This window comes from Spea bombifrons, chromosome 3 (assembly GCF_027358695.1).
Source record: "Spea bombifrons isolate aSpeBom1 chromosome 3, aSpeBom1.2.pri, whole genome shotgun sequence".
Taxonomy (NCBI): Eukaryota; Metazoa; Chordata; class Amphibia; order Anura; family Pelobatidae; genus Spea; species Spea bombifrons.
The window spans coordinates 86,040,689-86,065,550 of record NC_071089.1 but is presented as its reverse complement, the minus strand read 5'-3'; the positions used below and the strand labels follow the sequence as shown (position 1 = coordinate 86,065,550).

Genomic DNA, 24,862 nt, shown 5'->3' with positions numbered 1-24,862 from the left:
AATCGCCAGAAAAGTCACTGATGTCTGCGCTAGTGCGCTCACGGAGCACCACACGCGCAACTGTGAACAAAACGCGCACAAGTACGGTCTCTGCCCACTCTGTCAATCACAATGCGTCATCCGCAGGTTTGACAACAATTGTAAGAGTTCTAAACTCAAGAGTATCATCTAAGGAGATCTTTGTACATATTCATTGTGCCTCGGCGAAGAAGAGCTGACTCTAGTATATATTACTCTAAAAGAAAAAGAAAAAAAATGTCATGCCGTCCCGGAAATGACGCTTGACAGCGCCTGCCGTTGACATAGTGGGCGGTGACGGGTGGGTGAAGCCGCCGGTGTAGTTGTTTTAGGGTGGTTACACCGGTCCCTGGATCAGGGATATGGCGGCCCAAACGCAGAGACCAGTAAAAGGCATCTTAAAGAACAAGAACAACTCCGAGCCTTCCGTGCTGTGCCCGGTCAACAACCCCGAATTATATCCGGACCGGGAGGACGATCAGAGGTGAGGGTGAGAGAGCAGGGACCCGCAGCTTTAAACCCCATCTAACCGCAAACTCACCGGGGTTTGCAGTGCGAATACTCCTCCGCACGGTGTTATAAGGAGTCACAGTAACTGCGCCTCTTCTCTTTAGCAGGTGTAGCTATTAAGTAAAGTGAAATGATTTCGTCACATAATTCAGATGACTTCCTTAGAATGGCGATGAATTCTTATTATGTACATGGCAAAGTTCAGACATGACCACATATGGTAATAGACATCCCGCCTGTGCAAAATATACGCAGGTTAGTGCCTAGGGGACGCTTAGTGCATATGATAGCTGCATGATCCCTTTAAATATTCCTGTGTCACACTTGCACAATGCTTGGGGGCTCCTGGCAGCTGCAGCTTCTACTAAAGGTAAGTGATGTATATTATTCTTAAAAGTAGTCCAGTATGATTATTATTTTTTAAGGATGCAGTCTGGGACACTTAAGTTTAGGTCTGGTTTAAGAGTCGGATATCACACTCCTTAAACAATCTCCTTGCGGCAAGATGCTATTTATCTTGCACAGTTAACCATCAAAATCAGCCAAACTTTCGGGATTATATTTTCAAGGTGTGGGCATGTGTAAGCACTAAATCACACTGTTGATGAGCACTATTTTTTTTAGTTGTTTTGTGGCTTCTGGAGTCACTGCTGTGTTGGTGGGATGAGTGGGTTGTGACTTTTGGCCGCTGTTTCTCTTTGTAGACTTTAGTGGCTCACCCCCTTTGGAGAGAAGGGCTAGAAGATCCAGCTCCTTGGTTTTGGCCAGGAAAGACGTGAAGGGTCTGTGTATGGGAGGTGCAGCCCCAGAACAAACAGATAAACAGATTGGGGACCTCGCTTTTACTGTGGCGCTACCACTGGAGAACCCAGTTTCATTTTTCCACCTCGAGTTGAAACCACAACTCTTAATGAGTGATAGACCCCGCTCGTGTGCTCTGTGTGTGTTTTATTCTCACTATTTGGTGCACTCCATGTACTTGGAAGTCTCTTTCCATTTAAATGTCCTTTGTACTACCAATTTTCAGTACTCCTGTTGGTCCGTTTGGATTTTTTGCATTCACTAAGCTTAGCATGCATATCAGTAAGTGCTTAAACTTTTCGCTGAGCTGTTGCCGCACTGTAAATGGGCATGATGTATTATTGCATACTATTTAATGCATCCATAATGCACTTTTTTCTGTAACGCATTAGGATATTTTTAGCCAAAAGTTGTTCCGTAATCCATTTTTGTTTTTGGATGGTGTTCTGCTGTCCACTTAATGCACGTAAGTAGCTTGTGTTTGCTTTTATTTCATTACGCAGTCAGAAAACAAAAATAATTCATTATGAAGGGCTGTCCCCAGTGAGATTTTCCTCTAGAAGCGTTCCGAGCTCGCCCATTATGTACAGTTAATCTGGGGATATTTACTGAATGTCGTATCGCAGACGTGTGTCAAGGAAAAAGATTTCACTGTGCGTAATGAAATGCCATTAAAAGCAAATGAGCCCCGATCTACCTGGAAACTCACAATTTAGTGAATAACCCCCCTAATGTCTCAATCTGCATAGCATTAAAAATGATTTGCACGATAAACATAGAATGTCTTCCGAATTTGATAAAAAATTGGATTGTTGAGAAGTTTTTGATACACCAGCAAGCAGTGCCACCTGATGTTCTTGAAGACTCTCTCACTTTTTATGTCCTACTTCAGGTAGAATGTTCTACATTTATATCCTTTACTGTTACTTTCTACCCTCCGCTTCAGCCTTCTGCTTCTCAATACACTACCAGACCCACTTTAAACTCTAATATTCTTCATTTGTGTTCAGCACGGATTGTATAAAATCGTACATTGCCTGTTCACATCTTTCCACTGCTGTTTTGGTTTCACGCTTCTCTGTGGAAGGACATGTGACGAGCCTGGATAAGCCTTTTGGCCTCATCTGATTATAGTCCTTCCTAACTCATTTGCTGTTATTTTTATCCTTTTGGAGTAGCAGTGTGGTAACTATGTTGACTGTGATGTCAGTTCTATCTGAGCTTACTGAATAGCCCTGACTAAATATAAAACAGGGCCGCATGTAGTTGTGGGGATTAAATATACAGATCAGGCAGGTAAGATCGTTGAGGGTTAAAGTTTGTTATTACCAAAGTTCTCAAGAGGGTCTGGAGAGACCTTCTTGGAATCTTTTGCAACTTGGTTAATTTTGTTTTAAAGAACGTGCCTCTCTCTCTTTCTCCAGAGCGGTCACAGCAGATCTTGGGGTGAGTGTTCGCTGTTGCTGAATGCCTTGCTATCGAGGAATCCATCTTTTAAAATGGCCATCCGCCGTCATACAGTGTATGCCGGACATGCCGATCTTGGTGTTGTCGAGGCATTACAGCAACACGGTTTAAGCAAATAAAGTGATTGTATGTCACTTGTTTAATTCCATGTCGTGTCATGCACGTCATTGGTCCTTAAGTGACCATTTTTGCGTGATGTACCTGACCTGTCATTGGCCGTTAAATGGTTAAAGTTTTTCACTCTGCGTTTGGGCCAAGAGTGTTATTGTGTATACATTTGTTTGAATAGCTTTACTTTTTTGTTTTTCTTCATTATTTATATATATATTTATGTGTGTGTGTGTGTGTCCACTGCTGACGAATTTAACATTCTTTTACCTTTATATAAAACAATGGTTTTGCTTCCACACCCTGGGGGATGTGCAGTTCCCTCGACAGACCTTTCCTTATTTGATCCTTAAATGGATTTGTGGAGTTATTCATTATCGTTAAAAACGAGCACCACGCAGAGATGATGGTTTATGGCAATGCTAATAAGGTCCTTGTTTTTATTAGTCAGAGGGTCCTGCTTTACAAGTAAGACTGGGGTATCATGTAGGTTTTTTTTGTAACTGTTTATTATGATGACAAATACAGCAGAAAAATACAAGAATCAAACGTCATTTTCTCATACATATCAATAGCATAACATTGAACAGTTTCTAGTATAATGTTGTGTATTTTTTATTTGTAGGAAAGACTGGCTTGTTCTCCAGTATGCACTCTTTAATTTGATAAACAGTCAAAATGTATTGATGTTTTTGCCTTTTTGTATACATGTCAGTTTAGTAATAACTTTTTTTTTGTAGTAAGAAGTCCCAGAAATGGGATGAAATGAACATCCTTGCCACTTACCATCCTTCTGACAAAGACTATGGCTTAATGAAAATTGACGAACCAAGTACACCATATCACAGGTAATGGCGGTAACTCACTCGTATGGGATGTATGTATAGCAAGATGGCTGTATGGAAGTCTTTCGGTGGTACAGGATTTTATCCTCCATGCTCAATTTGTGTTTATGAATTTATTTGTCATGGCAAACCTTTCGAATGGTATAACCTTATAAACACCAATACAGCCTGTCCGTGTCTGGATGTAACTGTCCCTGTACATTTGTAATTATGAGGAAAGCACTGGAATATCAATAAGAGCAAAGTATGCAGAAAAACAAGAGGCTATGCTTCTGTTTCATTTGCACCAACGAAATTCTTGCTCATTATGCTCTCCAGAAAACTCACTTATGTCTATTGCCATACTCCATGATTCCTCGAGTCCTTACCAGTAAACCCAGTTGCAGTCTTACAGAAGCCAAGATGGGGTGAGTGGTAAGAGGACTTTGTGGCTGGCTGAGACAGTGGGGAGAGTGTGAGAGCAAAAGGGTTAGACACTCAATTCCTGATAACCTGTTACTATTTCTTGCAACCATCAAATGAACCCCTGAAATAATTCCTGTACTATCACCCCAGTACTGCAGTTCCCTGCTAGTGAGTTAGTATTAGAAAACAAAGACCAGAGCTGAATAATGTAATATTTAATCACAGCGCTGTGTAAAGCAGTCCATAAAATAAAATTGGAGAAACCTAAGAAATCCCTACATACAGTTACCAATATATGAGTCCTGGGAACTTCAGAGGGTAAGGTTCTCCTTGAGTCATTATCACGTTCCTTATTTGTACAATCTGGACATTCAAAATGCTGGGTTTAACTGCTTGCAAAGTAGTCATTCTCGTAACCCATGACAGGAACACCCCCCCCTTGCCATGTTTGTTATATACCAAAAGGATAAAATCTGGTGATATTATCTACTTATTTGATTCATGGCCTAGGACTTGTGTAAAGACTTTAAATAAAGAATATCCGGTATGCCGCTGGATCAAAGCCTACAATAAAATGCATACACTGGGCTTAAGCCTTTGCTTGCCAGAGGCGTAGACAGTCCAACCCATGCCTTGGCAAGACACCAGGTATTTGCAAGGAGGAGAAAAGTTAATTTATAGGGGACACTTAGCTATCATATGCGTGGTACTGGAAGGGAGGGATATATATGAAATATGGATATAAGTGTATTTGTAGTCTGGTAAAACTTTGTTTTAATTTTTGGGTTATGCTTGTATTTAGTGTAAAATGATTTTGTTTCTACCCAAGAATGGTTGGAGATGATGAAGATGATGAAGGAGCCATGAGTGACTCTGAGCCGAATGAAGCCCTCACTGCTGATGTGTTAGCTAGAAAGTAAGGCTTAGCCCTCTTTTTTATATATAACCATAACAATAAAAAGTAGATTTAATGAGACTAGTAGAGTACATTTTGTATACTTGGTCCACATTTGATGGCAGATAAGAACCATTTGGCTTATCTAGTCCACCTCTTCTATGTTTTTCTCTATCAAATATTCAAATGCTTAATTTGTGTGCCTATTGTTAAAACATGGCTGTCCTCTTCAGACTAGCAGCTGCAGAAGGAGTTGATCCTAAAATCTTGACTCAAGAGGACAGCAGTGAGGAGGAAGAAGAGGAACTGACACCAGAGGAAAAAGGTACCGTTTAGGGATTTATTTATTTTGTCTCAAGTGTTTAGTACCTGGTTACCCTGACTGTTCTAGGTTCCGTGAATGAATGAGAACAAAGTGACATTAGCTGATGATTATTTTCTCAGTAATGATGGTCAACATTGGAGAAGGTTTGGACTATGAGGCAAACTTGGTTCACTTCAGTAATCTAAATCAAAGCAATATACATATACGGTAGAAGTAGTTTTAAAGGTGTTGTGGAATATGTCATTAAACATATATGTAGACCATAGGAGCAGCACTGTTAACTTCCTGTATTCAGTATTAGGATGGTTATTCATCCTCCATAATGTATCCCTCCCCTTTTGTTAAATTACTATAGCTCTGTTGTAAGCTTGTTCTAGCAGCCTTTGAAAGGGTGGCGTAATGAGAAAGGAGATAATTTCAGAACAGTAAAGTAGTCCCTATTACACTCAATATATCAAACAAATAGACAAATAAAAACAGCTAAATGTTCCGAAGATGAGAACAATTAAATTTTTCGTTTTGTGAGTACCGCTAACTTGTGCAATTATTTTAATGTGACGTACCCATGTTCAATATTGGGTCTACTGGCTTTCTGACTATTCTATGAATGTCAGAAATTGTATACAGGGACTTTTTTTTTTACACTTTTTTTTTTTTTTTTTTTTTTTTCCAGAAAAGAAAAAGGAATTTGAAATGAGAAGGAAATGTCATTACAACGAGGCGATGAACATCAAGCTGGCAAGACAGCTGATTGCAAAAGAACTGGCAGGGGAAGAAGATGAGGAAGATGAAGACGAAGATGAAGAGATGCAGGATATCACAGACACTGAAGGTAAGGAAATCAAATGTTTAGTCCTTTTACGTGACTGGATTTGTCAAGTTACTGTGGGGAACGAAAAGGCATTTTTTTTCTTTTGTTAAATAAAATTGCAGGAGTATTTTATGTATAAGTGTGTGTGTGTGTGTGTGGGGGGGGGGTGATGAGTACTATAGAAGTGTCTGATCAGGGCACTGAGTGGAGTTAAATGGACAGTTTGATATCCTATGCTTCAATATGCATTTGTTATCTGTATGAATCAAAGTAGTCACCTTTAGGAGAAGCAGCAAATCCAGAGCTGCAGCGTTCTGCCCCTTCTGCAGTTTTTAGTCTTTGCAAGGGGAATCATCTATTGTGTGCATTGAAGTAAACCTGATGAGTCCTTTAACAGCGAGCACCGTATAGATAAGGTCTAAAACCAGTCCAGTACCAGTTTTATCCCGTTCATGATGAAGGCATTTTTACACTTTCCTGCTTTGTCCTTGTTCAACTGTAATTTTCATCACTCTGGAGCACCGTCAGTCATTCAGTATTACTCTTAGAAGACATACCGTATCGGCTCGGATATGGGAAATATGCTGCCACTCTGTCCCCCCCCCCCCGACTTACCAGGGCAGACTCCCGGGTGTCTTACGGGGCCGGAGGGGGACATCTATGCACATAGTGTATACAACTCCCGGTGCTGGCACTCAGCGGAAGTGCCGGCACCGGAAGTTGTATACGCGTATTGCGTAGATGTCTTCCGCCGGCCCTGCAAGACACCCGGGAGTCTGCCCTGGTAAGTCGGGGGGGTTAAAATGCATCGTGCGGACGTTCACCGGCAACGGCGCATCGCCGCTGAACGTCCGTGCGATGCGCTTAGACAACCTCCCGTGCCGGTACTCCCCCCGTGGAAAGTGCCGGCAGGGGAGGCTGTCTGAGCGTATCAGACAGTAGGATGCAGGTCCCCTGCACCGCTGCGGGGGATCTGTATCCTAACCCCGCTGTCTGCCCGGCGCCCGGGACTGCATGTCCCGGGCGTCGGGCGCTAGACCCCGAATATTGGCCGCACCCCCACTTTAAAGACTTAAAGTGGGGGGAAAAAGTGCGGCCTATATTGGGGCCAATACGGTATATTAAAATCTGTCATCTGAAGCCTTGTCTGCTAGGTATCTTTTTAGTTCTATGTTCCCACTCCCATCCCACAGTATCCTACCTTGTTTTTTTCATGCAAGCATAATGCATTTGCACAGTACACAGATTTAACCTCTTTTGCTGAATATTCCTTTGTTTCTCTTTATACAGTTCACCCCGACCAGCTGCAGAACAATGACAGAGTCCTATAGAGGAAAGCTGTGCTGCTCTGCTTTATTGCCACCACAATGCACTGTACTGCAGCCCTATGGACTACATTGAGGAGTATGTGAAATATACTTCTCCATTGCCAATGTTATGTCTTGATTCTTTAATTAGGCAGCAGTCTGATTACTGATTTGTAGGCATGTCTGACATCTGCCTTTTCAGAAGATGGCAGACCGGGTATGCTAGTGTTGGTTTACAGAGTTTACCTACAGTCATTAAATGCAGTGTTAATTAGCCATTTCATAAGACACTGTATGGTTATCTTAATTCAGACATGTTGGAAAGGGTAACCAGAAAGTATCATTGGAGAACAGAATATCATAGAGCGTTTAAACGAGTTGGGCTATAGGAAATTTACTGATTTTGATAAGATTATATTATGGTTTGCACATTGTGCTTAAATTAGCAGGACATGTGCACTGTTGAAGCTAAAGTTTCAAAATATTCCTTTTTTTTTTATTTGATGTTGCTCAAGGTACCTCGACAGTTAAATCTTTCTAATTTCAAAAGATAATTGGCTAAATTCATGCTGAGGAGACATTGTTGTCTTTGACCTGGAAAAATAGAAATACATGGTCTCCAAGAAACATGGAATAACCTTTAAGCAGAGAGTGTAAAACAGTGGACGGAATGGAATGATGGAATGTGTTCACAGTATGCTAACTCCCCTGTCTATATTAAATGAACTATATGCTTCATATAGTTGTACTGTGTGACACTATGTACATGTATAATGCTGCTAACCATGCTAATTAGAACAGAACACCTATTTTCAGCACTGTACTATCCAGTCTGTAGTGAACTTGTGCACAATGACTTCATTCATATTCATTTTTTTTTTATATAGAGATATATATATCTACATGCAGGAATAGTTATAAAAGGGACTGGGTGATTTTGTGCAGTGGACAGTTTAGAGCATGATTTTGAATTGATTTTGCCTTTATAAGGCTCATGCCTTGACTGTTCTGTCTATTAAAAAATAAATTGAAACAAATGTTGTCCTTGATCAAAGCTATCTCAAGTATGCCATATGTTGATTTATTCTTTTAAATTACCTTGCACCTGGAGAAGATCCTTGCCGAATCCTGTAGGAGAGATGTATCGCAGGTGTCTCCTTTGCAAAGTGAGCCCATGAAAAACCGCTTACTGCTCTGTTTTCTGTGTGCTATATGATGTCTATATGTTCCAAGAAGGGAAAACTTGTGAACATGTGCTCATTTGTGTTATGATAAAAGCCTATCACAAAATTACCGAATTCTCATGATTTGCAGTCCAGCTGATGGATGATGCTACAGCGCTTATGTTCTTGGCCTTGTATACTGAGCTACTGCTTTGCTGGATCCGTCTTCTGTGTTTGACCCTTGGCCTTGGACTCTGACCTCATTCTAGTGTTTATCCCTTGGTAGCCCATTGATCATGATATTCTGGTTTCTGACCTCTGACTTGGACTGTGACTATTCTTCTGATTATCCTTTGTACCATGCATTGATCAGCATCTACTACCGCCTGCTTCTGTCTGTTCCCTGCTTTTTTGCTGCGGTCGGCCGGGTGCCCGGCCACAGGGCCTCCAGTTACCTGCCTGTACTGAGCTTGTCACCCCAAGTTTATATCCTGCTTGTGCTCAGAACACCTATAGATGGCACCCAAGAGGAAGACTAGGGCTAAAGTGGAGAGAAGCCTTGAATTGGACACATCGTCAGCCTGCCTTCGGCCGTGCTCAGAATCCGAACCTGCTCCTGCATCAAACTTCCTACCTGATCCGGCACCCAGTGCCTTTACGCTTTGGGTGTGTTAATGTGTGAACATGTATCTTTGCGTACGTTAGTGTGAGTGCATGTGGCTTTGGGTATGTTTGTGAGTGTGAACATAGGTCTGGTGATAGTATATGTGTGATTGTGTCGGTCTATGTCAGTGTGTGAATACAAGTCTTTGGGTATGTTAGTATGTGTGTTACTGGTTGTGTTTGAGTATCTGTGTATGTTCGTGTGGGTTTCTGGGTTTATATGTTAGGGTCAAGTGTATGTGGGAGTTTCTTAATGTGTGGGTTAGCGCTGAGTGTCTACTTGTTTTGGTGTGAGTGTCTTGGTGCGTGCGTTAGTGCTGAGGTTCTTATTGTGAGCACTAGTGCTGAGTATCTAGTGGTGTTGGTGCGAGTGTCTAGTTGTGTGTTAGTGTGAGTGCCCCTCCCGCCCTTGGTTCTTATCTACCGTCAAATTCTACGTTTCTATGGAACAATCGTATGCTGCGGCTTCCTTCAAAGCTGAAAACATAAGGAAAGACAGCAGGTGGCAGCAGAGTTCAACTTTAAAATCTTCAGTTTAAAAATCTGTAGAAGTCAGGCAAATAAGGGATGTTTTAGTACTTAGCCAGGCTGTCTGAAACAGTTTGTCTTCATCTGTATCTTGTGGAACAGATTTTTTTAATCTGACAATCTGTAATTATTTTATTACTATTTTACGAGGTAAATTATATAAATATATTAGATCAGGGCATCATAATAGAATGCCAAAGGAAATGTAAAAAAAAGAAACAGCCGCTAGATTCACCAATGCTACTCGCTTACAATCTTCACCTTCTGGAGGACCCAGCACAAATATAGAAAACTACCTCGGACTGACAATTTGATCTGTAGTGCTCCAGTGAGCCAAATTTAACTCTATAAGTGCTACTTTTATTATTTAGGGGCCTATTCTATTGTGTTTCAATAATGTCTTCAAATCTAGAAACCCTTTCTCCATCTGTGTATAATGCTTTGTTTCACGTCTGAAGGACGCTCTCACGACCTAGAGACCTTACATATGCCCAAATCCAATGTTTAGAAATCCACAAATAAAAAAAAAAACCACATTTTGAAGATGTGATCAGAGTGGGAAAAGTTGTCCTCATTCTCCATTTCCTATGACTTACCTCAGTAGGAACTGTCCTCTATGTTGAGTGCTAGGATATGATGTCATATCTTGGCCCACTGCATTTTAAGGACATTATGGCACAGAGTGAGCTCACTATGCAAGCTCTACGGGTTAGGCACCGTCCCCCATAGCGTATTTGAGCCTCTAATCTTTCTGATTGACCCATGGAGAAGTGGCGCACTGGTGAGCCAATTGGGCGATCTGCCCCAGTTAAATGGCGGAGGAGTTTCTGCCCTTGGGCCTAGTCAGCCTGGCCTAGAATACACATAACAAGGTTTTCAAATCTTATTAATATTAGTTTTATGTTTTCATCCCTAATAAATCCACCTGCACAGGAATGGAAATGTTAATGTTACTCAAATATGCTTTCATGCATCAAATGTTCGGTATGTTCTTCAAAAGTGATCTGTGAAAAATGGACCTTTTCCCAAGAAGCAAAATATAATTTGTCAAAGTTATCATATCAAGTGTCTTGCAGAAATCAGGCCCTATAAACGAAAATCACAAAGTAAGGAAATGCTTCCAGGTGTCCTACACGTATAGAGTTAAATTAAAATACAGGAGTACGTTGGGTGGCTTTTGTTCTCCAGTTCATTGTAAAAATAACACATATCAGTTAACAAGAGATTTTGGTTGCTATTTGCAAATAATCCTGTTTTTCCTGGCATCGCACCAGATCATAGGGTGTGTTACCAGCCCAGAAACAGTCATTAAAGGGAACCACCACAAAAAATATCATTGCAGTTTATTCATTAAAAGGAAATGCGGCTTCACTTTACACTTTTTTTGTGTCACATGCCGGTAAGCACTTTTTCCACCTCGACCCCTCCATGCACTAGCCCCAGCCTTTTGGTTAGTTGTGCGGTGCATACTGGATACATTTTTTTTTATCACACCAGCCGAAGGGCTGGGGCTTCCTAGGCGAGCGCTTTGTATATAGTTTTTGTTTCACACGATTTGCACTGTTTATTTTTTACTTTTTGTAATTTGAATTTATTAATACAAACTGAAGACGGCACAGGACCCATATTTTTGAGCACTGAAAAGCCATGGTGGAGCCGGGTCCCCTAAAAAGGTCCGATTTTTCTGGTGAATAGGGGAGATAGGTAGCTTTTCCGAGCATCGACCCTTGAGGGGAAGGACCAAGAAGATCCGGCCCTCCTGCAGGTCTTGTGGCCGGGGAGGGAAGGAAAGGGCCGCATATCCTTCAGGAGTGCGACCCCTGAAGAAAATGAAGAAGGGGACCTGGTGTCCACTGTGACCTTATGGCACTCGGCACTTTTTTATTTTTTTCACAGCGAAGTCAATGACCTCAGGGCTTCAATAAAAAAATAAAGAAGTCGTGGCTTCAACTCTTTCACTGAGCACACAAATCACAGGGCTGCGTTAAAACTGTCCCTGCCCTGTATTATGCATTTGTTAATATTTACCCCGTTAAATGGGGAGCAGGGAAGGGCTGGTAATATTCAGCTGCATAGCCCACTAATAAAGCAGCCCAAAGTACAATTGGAAGACAAATGTTTCATCATTCACCATTGAGTCTGATGTAAAACACATTGACAGAATGGGGATGCATAAAAATGCAGAGAAAGAATACAGTGAATGAGTAAAGTACGGTACTTAACGTCCCTATAGATGTACATACAGGTCCCCCAAAACAGAGTCAAGAAGACATATGTATGCTCAGCCTTTCTTTATTTAGCAGGGAGATCTCCCGTCTAAAGATAGCCTAGACATACATCTATGAGCAGGCGCTCAGTGTGAGTGTTGGTACACCATCACTATTTAAGAGGAATATGATGGCGCTATATAAAAAAGGAAATAATATTAATTGTGATAGTGAGACCCTCCAGTACAGGAGTCCCCAACCACCGGGACCGGTTCATGGCATAAAAGCAACTGGGCCGCACAACAGGGTAGATAGATAATAAATATAAGTAAAATGCACAATAAATGTAAATGCACTTGAATCAAACCCAAAACACCCCGTCCCCATCTATGGAAAAATTGTCTTCCACAAAGCCGGTCCCTGGTGCCAATAAGGTTGGGAGTCTTTGGGACTGCTGCGCCAGTAGATGTCAATCCTGACACCTGCTGGAAGATCTCAGGAGGAGAGAAGGGCCTGCAGGGATCTTCTGCTCCCTCTGCTGGCTGACACACACATTGCAGAGGGCGAACACATTAAAGGGAGCCCAGTGATGTCAAAATGACATCAACAGCATCCACAAGATAATTTTTAAAGTTCAGGCGGTGGCCCAAAACCTTTAAATTGGAGCGGCCCAGGGGGGCACTTGTCCCCCTAACTCCCTTGCCAGGCCTCCCCTGCAAAAGAGTAGGAAAGAAATGCACTACAATTCAAATACACATATTTATATTTATACATATTTTACCTTACCTAATTACTGTAATCTAAAGTCTAACCTCTGTCTCTCAGGACTCTATTTAGGGCAGGGCTCTCTCTCTCACACACACACACAGAACTCCCATTTTACTTTTATATCATTGTCATATGGTTGTAAGGAATGTATAGGTAATGTTTGCTACAAAAAAGCCTCATACACAGCAACATTATATTTTTCCTGTTCATGTGAGTTCTCACCTACCCATGATCCTCTGCTATTTCAGAAGCCAGTTCTCGGAGGCTCTTAGAGATCATAACATAGCACTAATTGCATGACATGTCATGCAGTGTGTGACGTAAATACATAAGTATGCCATACATTGCATTAAACATCCTTAGCCAAGCCACGTACAGGCTTCTGACATCACTCACACCAATACTACCATTTAGTGCCTGAAGTCCAGCTAGGAAAGGTGGCACTCATCTTTATTGAACCACGGGTTTATCCTCCCCACCTTTCCCCTCTTCCACCACAATTTCCCCTTACCTCCTCCCCATAGACTAACTCTGTTGGCTCAGGAGAGGGGTTTTCTGGTGGGAGGCAAATTTTAGTTACCCATCAATAGGAAAAATGATATGACCATGGCAGTAGTAGCTAACAGGCCAGTATGTACTTGCGCAACATGAGAATTTTAGTTCATAATAGCTGGGGTGGTAAAGATTAGTCACAACTACCCCTGTCTACAACTCCTATGGTATTAAGTAATGGCTGACTGTATATCATGGGAGCTGCAGTTAGTATGCAGTGTAGGCCACCACAATCCCAGTCTAGAAGCCCAGCTAGCAATGTGGCTGGCTAAATATTATTTTAGATGCAGTCAGCAAAAGTTAGTTTTTGTACTTTAGCCCCCAAAGCCCAATTTACTAGCTACTATTCCCATAATAATCAACATTGCTATAATAATAACAGTGTTGCTCGCTGAACATTCATGGGAGTTGCAGTCAAGAAAAAAGAGAGTACTAAGAGGGTAGTAAAAAAGGGACATAAAGGCTTGGAACCAAAATAGGACACTTGGTAGTTTTGCAGCAGTTGTGGTAACATTTGGCACTCAAAGCCATGTTATTACATTTCTCATGATGTCCAGCCAAATAAACTCCAAGCTGGGCTGAATGCACCGATGCACTGGGCTCAATGCAACCCACCATCACAGTGCAGGTTGCTGAAGTGAATATGCTTTCTCCTAGAAAACGTCCTGTAGTCCATGGCAGGGCCAACCATTTATTTTAGGTCATTGCCCAGTACAATTGGATCCCCTGTGAGTAATTCTCTTATTGGCATCGGGATTTGAGACATCAATAAGAAATATACTCGCGATATCTTTAAGTAGGGTTCCATAAGCACTTATAGTTAACATTGTGTCATACAATAATTAAAACATAAGCATAAACAATCTTACAACATCACTGTTTTGCTTTGTATCATGTGGAAAAGCAAATGAAACTAAAATTGTCATTTGAATGTCTTTGTCCCCTAAGAGAGTGAAGTATCTCGTTTCCCACTTGCCCTGGAGTGGGGATTTATCTACTTATGAACATGTCCACAGTGTTTTGTATCCAGACTGCCTCCATTAAGAATAATGAAGAACACATTTTAGCCCACCCTCCTCGGCCATTTCATGTATTATTAATGTTAAAGAAAACGCAACTTTTAAACAGAGAAATCATATCATTTTTCCACTAGCCTTTCTTTTGAGATTTGCACAGCTCAGGCAAGCCTATATTTTAAAGACTAGGCTTCCAACACTTATTTAAACAGTGTTAAAAAGAAAAAAAAATATCTGTTTAATTAAGGTAGTAGACTGACATTGTGTATTGACTTGTCACAGCTGGTGTGGGAGCACTAATGGCCTTCGGCATATTAACCTGGCCATTAACTAAAGCATGTTTAGGAAAAACAAGAAAAAGCTTTGCCCTGACAGCTGACCTCCCAAAATTAGTTAATTGTATTTCAGTAGGAAATCCATAAAAAAGCTGGTCTGTAAGCAGTCGAGGTCTGGTGTGAGACCCACTGTAGAAATCCATGTTAAAGACACAATGATAATTAATGATAACTTGATATTAATGAAACATTTTGTTTTTACTGACTGACCCAGAGATCTGGAGAAGCATCGCATATACTGCAGGGGCAGCAGTATGTGAAACATACCTGGATAACTGATGTCACCCAATGTATATAAGCTGATAATATGCATTTGATTAACAGCAGAGGTCGTTCAAAGGACCTACCTGTGTACTAAGAAGCTGTGTATGCTCTCTAAGACCTGACACCCCCTGCACACCATTATCATCCTGCCCTCCTTCTAGATAAATAGAATCAAATAACCAGCAGATCAGCAAATTCTGACGACATACACGATATCTGCAACCAGGGCAGCCATCATTACCCCTGTATGAGACTCAGATAAGCAGGCAGGCCAGCTTTCTTGATCTGTCATATGCCCCCTCATTGGCCTTTGTGGCCTGCTACCTGGCCCCTCTGGCCCATTGCCAGAAGGCTTTGGCTTTATTCTTGGTTCTTATCATGACAGCATGGAAAGCCATGAAGAAAGTAGTGGTGTTCGCGCCTGTGCACACTGCTACATGTGCTTGTATGGTGTAATGCGTGTAACCAATTATACCAAGATAATAAATAAACGACAACTGAAACTTTTTTTGGATGAACAAAGGCTGTGGTCTTTTATTTAGTTTATAACAAATATATTTAACAATAACCAATCAAAACCAACTTTGTATCAATAACTTGTGACTGGATATCAAATAAACAAAAACTCTTGGCCCAAACCACAGAGTTATCAAATAATTTAATCAAGGCCAACTGCCCCAAAAGCCGGTCAGCCTGTCACCGAACAAACCCCCAACTGTTCACTCTCTTTACAGAGAGCAACTTCGCCCCAATAAAAGCCACGACAGAAAATATAATCATTATTCACTTTTTTTTAACATATCATTCAATCTTAAATAAGGGAGGGAGGGCAGGCGACAATTCAGCAGCTCTTCCATGCTGCTCCCCGTAGCACTGGTGAAAACTGCTGCTCACCAGACTCGAAGGTCAGTGCGGTCAGTTAGCGCTAGCCTAGGATAGTGAACGGACGCCTCAGGGACACCTTCTTTTATATCTAAAATTCCCGCACAAACTCTAGCGCGAGCGCAACTAGATGCAAAAGAGCGGGAAAACTAAGCGGCGTGAGCTGCTCACGAGCGCATCTACCACAAAAAAGGCGGGCAAAACTAAGTGGCGTGAGCGCATTCCAGGACATTCCTAAGTGTCCTTTGCGTGACCCCTGGAACTTAACCCTTTCAACCTCACTATACTCCCCAACGACCACATGTAACCCTGTGCTATTCTCACAGGGTTTTTTCTCACAACGGTTCCCGGTGCAGGGGATTGCCTTGCACCAGAGGCAGTCCCTCCCCACACAAGAAGTCTTGCTTGTGAACATGAGGCTCCATTTAAGAGGAATGAGTGCTGGTGATCGGTCAGAGACTGATCAGCAGCCTCAAAAGTGGAAAAAAAAATATACATGTAAAATCAATGCGTGGAGCAGAGAGTCTATGACTGTTTGTCTGCTTTTAAAAGTAAAACAAAAGTGTCAGCTGCGTACACACTGCAAAAACTGATGCCTGCTGTCATACAAGGAATCAGACATTTGGTCCCAATTAGCCAATACCCTCCCCCACACACATTTTTAATAATTTTAAAATCTGTGGATTACAACTTCCATCACCCTCCACCTTGCTAATGATGAAGGTGATGAGAGTTGTAGTCCACAAAAGCAGGTGCAACAGAAGAGCAAAAGGCTGGCATACAGGGGAGCAGGTATAACCAAGTGCCCCCATCGCCCCCCCCCCGGTAAATACACACTCATACTCACACACAAACACTTGCATGTTTTTACCACACTTCTACGATATGACCATATCTGGGAACTCTCCGGTTCTCCAGGTCAGACTCCGCCAGGTCTCCGGACAGTGTCAGTGGGCACTCCTGGCCACGTCCTGCAAGGGTAGGTTCCGGGTAGCTGGAGCCCACAAGTTTCCAGGCATGGACATGACCCCGCTGTATTCCTGCATCTCCAGGCTGGTCCAAAATTGTTCACAAAGGTCCAATATGGCTCAATGCTCCCGGGGGAGCCCACCCCTGTTTTTTTTTTATCTAAACTCTGCAGGGCCGGACTGGGACTGAAAAGCAGCCCTAGAAAAATTTGGAGACCAGCCCCATATAGTTTATCTCACGGTGAAGCTCTTATACCCACACGCATGTAAAAACATTTACTACTGCGAACATTTTTAGATAAAAGAGATTCATTTTATTCAGTGGAACAAAACACTGATCACATTATTCTTCACGATATTCTGGTAAGAAACTTTTATTTCTTTATTAATTCATGTAGACTATTTTTTTCCATATTTAATAAAAGCTATGATTGAGACATGTTTGGTTTTTATTTCCTTTCATTTGACAACCTACCCCCGAGTTATGCACCTCTGCCCCCAGGCTTGCCACTCTGCCCCCCTGATATGCCTTCTAACCCCCTATATGCCACTCTGCCTCCAGAAATGCCTTATACCCCCTATATGCCACTCTGTCCCATGATATGCCTTCTAACCCCCTATATGCCACTCTGCCATATAGGGGGTTAAAAGGCATATCATGGGACAGAGTGGCATATAGGGGGTATAAGGCATTTCTGGAGGCAGAGTGGCATGAAGGGGGTTAAAAGGCATTTCATGGGGCACTCTGCCTCCAGAAAAGCCTTATGCCCCCTATATGCCACTCTGCCTCCCCGATATGCTTTATACCCTCCTATATGCTCCTCTGCCCCATGATATACCTTTTAACCCCCTTTATGCCACTCTGCCTCCAGATATGCCTTTTGACCCCCTATATGTCACTCTGCATCCAGAAATGCCTTATACCCCTATATGCAACTCTGGCATATAGGGGGTTAAAAGGCATATCATGGGACAGAGTGGCATATAGGGGGGTATAAGGCATTTCTGGAGGCAGAGTGGCATATAGGGGGACACACTTACATACACACATGCCGATTTTTTTTGTTTTTAACAAATACAAAAAACATTATACAGTACAAAAAATACATTATTTTACTCACCTTCTACTTCTCTTGACTTCCTGGTAGCTGCACACCGTTCTCCTCTATGCTGACAGGATGCCACTGACCTGACATCCGGTGCTGCAGCAGTCTGAGTGCGAGGGGGCGGAGCTTCCACCTCACGCTGCTCCCATCACTATGCAGCCATCAGACTGCTGGGAATGTAATCTAAACGGCCGGTGCGTGCTGATGCCGCCGGCCGGAGCTACTTTAATACTTTTTTTTTATTTATATGGTAAGCTGGATCGGCTTGCCATATAAAGTAAAAAAAAAGTATTAAAGCAGAGGCGGCCGGCGGCAACAGCACGTATCGGCCGTTCAGATTACATTCCCAGCAATCTGATGGCCGCATAGTGATGGCAGCAGCGTGAGGGGTGAAAGGTCAGTGTGAGTGGGCCCATCACTAGACAGCCGTCGCACACGGCTGCTGGGTACTGATGCCGGCCGGCCGCATCAGCACCCAGCGGCCGCTTTGATTAGATTTCGGGCAGCCTGGGGGGCAATTGCCCCCCTGCCCAGCCCACCCCAGGCACCGAGGGAGGCGTTCAATGCCATTTGCAGCTGCTCAGCAGCTGTCTTCAATTAGAAATTTCCCGGTATCCCGGTGGGCCATTCCGGCCCTGAAACTCTGTATAGTATATTTTGTCATTTAACCCTATATTTTCTATGGGCCTACCTTACCTATGCTGTGTGGTGTTGTGCAATGAAGTGAGCGTTTCATGTAGTGTGTCCTGTATGGATGTGGGTTATTTCTGTGATCTGGGGGCCAGCTGGATACATTTTGGTGATTTTTAGTGCATTTGCACATGACCTGTGAAAAACAAATAATGTGAGAGAGGTTTTGAAAAGAAAAAAAAATAATGGCCCTTATACTAACTGTGAAAATAACGCAAGAAAAATACAATGTAATGTAGGCCCTCTGCAGTAAATGTTACATTTAAGGTATTTTTCAAAGTCAAGATACTTCAATTAATGTATTTTCAATCAAGTCAGCTACTTTAGTGACAACTATCATTGCAAAATCATACAATTTTTTTTATATTATTCATACTAAATGTAAGACTATATATCTAAAAGTGGTATCACAAACAAAGCCATATCTCTCCTTGAGTAAATTATATATCATTTGTATGGTGCATGAACAATTTAAAAGGGAAACACGCAAAAAGCTCTACAAAGTATCCTCAGTGAAGAAGGGGGATACATGACATGAAAGAGAAAACCACAATGACAGATAGCCTTCTTTCACTTCTCTCTACATGATGCAGAACTTGTCTGGAGATATTTTAGGAGGTCCCCTAGGAGGAACAGCACCTTTAACAATTGTGTCTGCTTTATTGAGCACAACTGTGGAATTTGTCGTTATACTGTGACGTTTCTTCAGGAAGACTGCAGTATTTTACACAGATATGTGTGTATTATTTGCCTGTTGATGAAAAAAGTAATTCTTAAGGAAATCTGGTGTTTTTGTTAAAAACAAAACTCTAAAACTATATGTACACCAACAGAACATACAAGAAGTGTATATGTTGTGTTGAATCATGTGGTTCAGCAGGTTTTACAATTTTTTTAAATAATTAACATCAGCCTTCGAGCCATACACCTCATCACGCTTTGGGCATTCAACACTCCCTTGTTTCGTTCGGCACCAGCTGAAATGTGACTTTAAACAATGCACAAATCCCACAGATAGTAAGAGAAGGCCATCTGCATGCTTTCAGCAAAATAGGCGGGTGATTGCAATCCCATGAGCGGGGCCCTCAAAAGCCCACCATTACTGTGTAAAAGTGTCATAAGGCTAGACGGCAAGCTAACGGGCAGGGGTCTCAACTCCTTATGTATCTGTATGTATTAATGTGTATTTGTTATATATGTGTTGACTACCCAATCTAACTTATACAGCACTACGTAAGTTGTTGGCGCTTAATAAATAAAAGATAATAATAATAATAATCCATGTATGGAAAGTATTCCCATTGCTTTTGAATAGAGCACTTTCCTGACTGATGCCTGAAGCAGCCAATCAATGACGTAAAGCATCTGAGCACTCAGGACCGCAGTTAAGTGATTTATTTTATTTATAAATTTATTTTACCAGGCTTAATAAATGCATAGTAAAGTACTTGCAATGTATTTTAATGTGTATTCTTTGATTGGGAAGCTGCCATTGTCACTGGAGTGCCACTTTATGGAAATTTCCTTTTCTGAATACTTGAAAAAGATAACTTATGTAAATAAATGCACTCCATGTATTAGCATTGCAATATTAACAACATAAACATCAGTTTATTCATGTGACAGGAGATAGAATGCTGTACATTAGGCTTGGTCAACATTGCACATCACTTCCTTCTGTCTGCTGGGGTTTCATTGCCAAAAAGATTCCTCGTTATCCTGGACTTATGCCAGTCACATATAGTATAGTCGGGTGGAGAACACTATTCCATTTAAACAGGAAACAAATGCTAGACAATAGGCATGTATGTGTATGATTGTGTGTAAAACTATAGAGCAAAATATACGGGATTTTAGTGGAACTTTACTTACACGTGGAATGTTTTAACTATATAAAATATCTAAAAAAAATGATATTACCTTTATTGTATTTGCTTGCGAAAACATGACCGTTTAAGTTATGTGTTGCAACTGCTTAGGTGAATTGAGGTATGAATTGCATTGATGACAATGCTTACAGAGTGTTTTGGAGCAACCCGCATTTATCTCCCTGCTGCCTCCACACTCAATTTACCACGTAGTCATGGTCATCCGCAGCATTTTTTTTCCCAGGGGTGAAATATCCTCCTCACCTTTCCCCCTTCCCATCCCAATACTTCCTTACCTCCTCACCATTGCCCCATGTTGGCTCAGGACTGGCCTATCGGGATATTTCCTACCCTGGGGAGGCCGGGCCACCAATGAAGCTACAGAACCAAAATGTTTGCCCCTGCAGCTATAATGGCAGCCACGGTGGCAGTCAAATGTATAATTACTCCCACTGCACCTATATCATATCCGGCTCTTACTGGCAGACATGACCCTGCTGTTAAGAGAAATTACAGGTGAGGTAAGGGCGTGCGAGAGAGAGGTAGTGAGCTAGTGAGTAGGATGGTAAGGGAGGGAGTATGTATGTATGAATGTTAGAATGAGAATGTATGTATAAATGTGTGTGTTAACATGAATGTCTAAGTATTTGTGCATCCGTTTGTGTGTTTTAGTATGGATGTGTAAGTGTTTGGGAGACAAAGATGGCACAGGCAGGCTGTTTGGGTGGATTGACAAGCTGTTTAGCAAAAATGGCACTCACAACTGTTTGGAAACAAATGTGGCACAGTGGGACACCCTTGTGTTATATTGTATGATTTAATAAAAAATATTGTATGAATATAAAGGGGGCATGCTAAGGGAAGGGTATTATGATGATGGTGAAATAAAGGATGGGTATGGAGATAATCGTGCTGCAAGATAAAGGTAAATTATCCTTTCAGATGTAATAATTGGCAACACTGATTTCTAGAGACTTTTCTGGGACATATAGACATTGTCCATTCTGTATGTCTGTGGTTATGTAGTACTATATTGTACTATGAAACCATTCTTTTACTACTCTGGTGTTTAGTTTACTTGTGCATGGAAAGCAAAATTTTGTACAAACACATAAAACAGGGAATTTTGCTTCAAAATCAAGTTTGTACAAATCCAAATGCACGATTCTTTCGATACAGTTCTTTTGTAAACAGGACTTGGCTTCAAAAGTACATTCTTGGCAGCCAAATAGAAAAACTGCCTCAAACAGCAGGATGCTTGGTGGACTTCTCTGTGATGGTATTTTGCTGCTAAAGGGACTGTTATTACTTAAATCTTTCAAAGGAGCTATTGCAGGAATGTAGGTGCTCATAGTACTGTATATGCCATGTGCACTGTAATCAAACATGCTGCACGACTTATCAAAAGTACAAACCGCGGAAGGACAAACGGAGAGATCTGGTACTTATCTGCTACACCTGCTGCACGAGTCCTCACTTTTTCTCAGCCCATACAGGTGATCTGATTAGGATCCATTGAGTCAGATGAGTCAGGCCGGGGGGGAGGAAAATGTACGCAATTTGATGTGACAAATCCAAGCGCTGGTTCAAAAGAACCATACGTAGCATACGTTGCTTCAAAATCAGAACCTGAGGGTCATATTTATAAAAGGCAACAAATACCAAGGACATTCCATTGATTGCCATAGCGATTGCACCAACTTTAGCATTAAACTGACACAGGAAACATTTCCAAATGTAAAAAAATGTGGATATCAAGTGTTTCAGTATAACATTTACTTATGTTATGAACAGTCACACAAAGAGGGACTCTTTTTACATTAGTTTTTGTGTTGTGTACGTTGTTACACCTGATTTACAAAATGCCTTTGTTGATTTTTTTTATCAGCTAAAATTTTTCCTTGTGATATGTTGTCCATATAACTATTTTCTGCAGAAAAATGTATACTTTGCATGTATTTCATTCTGTTATCAAAAAAGAGTTAGGCTTTAATGTGGATTGAAGGGAGGGTGTTGGCATACTACACAAATAGATTACACGTATCTTATTAATATACGTGATAGTAATTTGTGAGTCATTCAATCTATCTGCAGCAGGTACCCCAATGTAAATGAATAGGTATTAGGTAACATTGGTTTCAATTTGGACTTTGTATAACCGTCATGTACCATATTTTCTGTATGGATGCTCATAAAGACCAACATACTCAAAGAGTAGAAGTGTTAGGCATGCTTGCTTCCGGCTTTTATTCCACTTATTCTTCAGTCTTTGTCTTCACAAAAGAAAATGTTTCTCAATAATCAAGAGACAAAGAAAAAATCTGTATTTAAAAAGTCATCAAGTCTGCGTCTTTATTCTTTGCTCATGAGCTTAAACCCTGCTCAGTCCCATCTGTACTAACACACGAACCTGTCAATACAAACCACCGATGGTCACTTTTTTCTAGAACAATCTGCTACGGTCAATGTAACGATCAGTGTAGTTAGCATTATAACAAAAGGGGAATATAGGCGTCCCAATAGTGGGGTGACAGTTATTAGCCTGGGAAGGAGAGCCATATGGATGTGACGGAGTTAACAAGAGGGGAAGGGTACTGGGTTGACATGACTTGGGAAGTTAATGTATGAACAGCTGGGGCGAGGTAGTCACAGAGTGATGGGAATGGCTGTAGATGCGAAGTATGGTAAAAGGGAAAAGTTGCCAAATACAACAGCAATATATAATAATAAAACAGGAGTGATGATAAGGATTGGACCTCGTCCTCAGGGTCCACTGGAATGCAAAGAGCCCTGAAACTGGCACCAGCGTATAGGTTTTCTGACGCTGTATATGTAATCATTGCGGCTCTGCTCGAGAAAACTTTGGGGACCCTGGAGATCGTAAGTCACCAAGTCCCTACCAATACCCAAGAATTTATGGGAGGTTGCATATAATCCTGCCCCCACATTAATAAATAGTCCTTAACATTATGTCTTTACCCAGAACATACAAATAGATAAACACATTGACCTCTACAGATGTCTTTCTTTTACAAATAAAACAGAAATAATGCTTCAGTGTTCATGACTTTAATTCACACAGTTGTTTTTTTTTAACCCACACTTTGGACCACTGTTCATGTTTGATGGCCAGGCTTGGTCTGCATCCCACCTCCCGTGGTTTTCCGCGCGGGACAGATGCATCTCCCCAGGACACTGTGGCATACTTTGGATTCTTGGATGCACATCAAGTTCTGTTTCTGCTTTTTTTCAAGAACCTCCCTATTTCTATGACATGCAAAGAGCATGCGCAAAACAAACATTTTCTGAGCCATCCCTAACACTGTAAGGCCACATTCCAAGGTCGAACTTTATCTTGAGGAGTTTATTTCCCAGCAGAAAAGGAGTTAATCACAACTTCACCTCGCCCTATCCTTTCCCAGGCCTCATCCGCGTCCCTTCCCTCCAGTGTGACTCATTCCATTTCCCTTAGTTGCCCCTAGCAACCAGGCGCGCCCACTAGTGCAGAAATTCCCACCCCAGCTTCAACCATTCGCTGTCCAAACTGTCAATCAGAGCTTCAGCGATGGAGGGGGCGGTCCTGAGGTAGGCAGATTCCGTGACGTAGTTGGTGTCCAGGCTGAGCTGGATAGTCAAACAGTGCCTGGAGAGAAGGAGCTTGGCTATGAAGAGCGCCGCGCTGCGGTCTCTATCGCCGCCTGCAGTTTCTACCGGAGCCCGGCTCCCTTTGCTAAGCCACGGCCCGTGAGCTTAGCGTATCTCCACGGAGCTCGAACCGGGACCATGAAGATGACAGTGGACTTTGAGGAGTGCCTGAAGGACTCGCCGCGCTTTAGGTATATTCAGGGCCTGGGATATTAACTCGTCTTCCTCAGAGGGCTTAATAGCGAAATTGGAAGAAATGAAACTTTTAAAGTAATCACCTTGACAACACCCAGAAATGGCCCGACCCGTAGCTTTCTGCGGTCAGAGAGCCATGTGCAAAGTGCACTCTCCTTCATGGAAAGTGAACGGCAGGATCTCAGGAGCAGAGATGTGATCCTTCACTAAACAGATTATAGGCTCATTGTATGTGGGGAGGCGGCTGTAAAACAATGGCTTGGAACACATCAATTGTTCTTAGAACTTGGATTGCAAGCTCTTGGGGCCAGTGATGTTTCCCCTTTCCTTTTGCTGCACTTTTCGGCTGTGGTCGCCTGTCCTATGTGTATGCAGAATGCTATCAGGAGACTGTGTGTTGTGATATTGTTGACACTGAGATTCTGGCTAGCATGGTGTATATAAAGGCTAGTAAGCTGACGCTGAAAGGCATTGGGTGTTCCATAAGGTGCCAGGTCCTCCAGAAAAATGAGCTTTCCGT

The 24,862-nt window shown here is 41.9% G+C and overlaps 2 protein-coding genes across 2 annotated transcripts in view; both read left to right on the top strand.

The window, feature by feature from the left end:
- The first annotated feature begins 288 nt into the window (after positions 1-288).
- Positions 289-8,230, top strand: PPP1R2 (protein phosphatase 1 regulatory inhibitor subunit 2). Its single transcript, XM_053459595.1, has 6 exons — positions 289-502; positions 3,645-3,752; positions 4,984-5,070; positions 5,283-5,374; positions 6,048-6,206; positions 7,476-8,230. Exons 1-6 carry the CDS (start codon positions 381-383, stop codon positions 7,514-7,516), a joined length of 609 nt encoding a protein of 202 aa, XP_053315570.1. The 5' UTR covers positions 289-380; the 3' UTR covers positions 7,517-8,230.
- A 15,901-nt stretch (positions 8,231-24,131) lies between these two features.
- ACAP2 (ArfGAP with coiled-coil, ankyrin repeat and PH domains 2) overlaps positions 24,132-24,862 on the top strand; it is a 33,285-nt gene continuing 32,554 nt past the window's right edge. Inside the window, exon 1 of the mRNA XM_053459589.1 lies at positions 24,132-24,338. Within this exon, the coding sequence (XP_053315564.1) occupies positions 24,286-24,338 (53 nt within the window). The 5' untranslated portion in view covers positions 24,132-24,285. The remainder of the gene's footprint in view (positions 24,339-24,862) is intronic.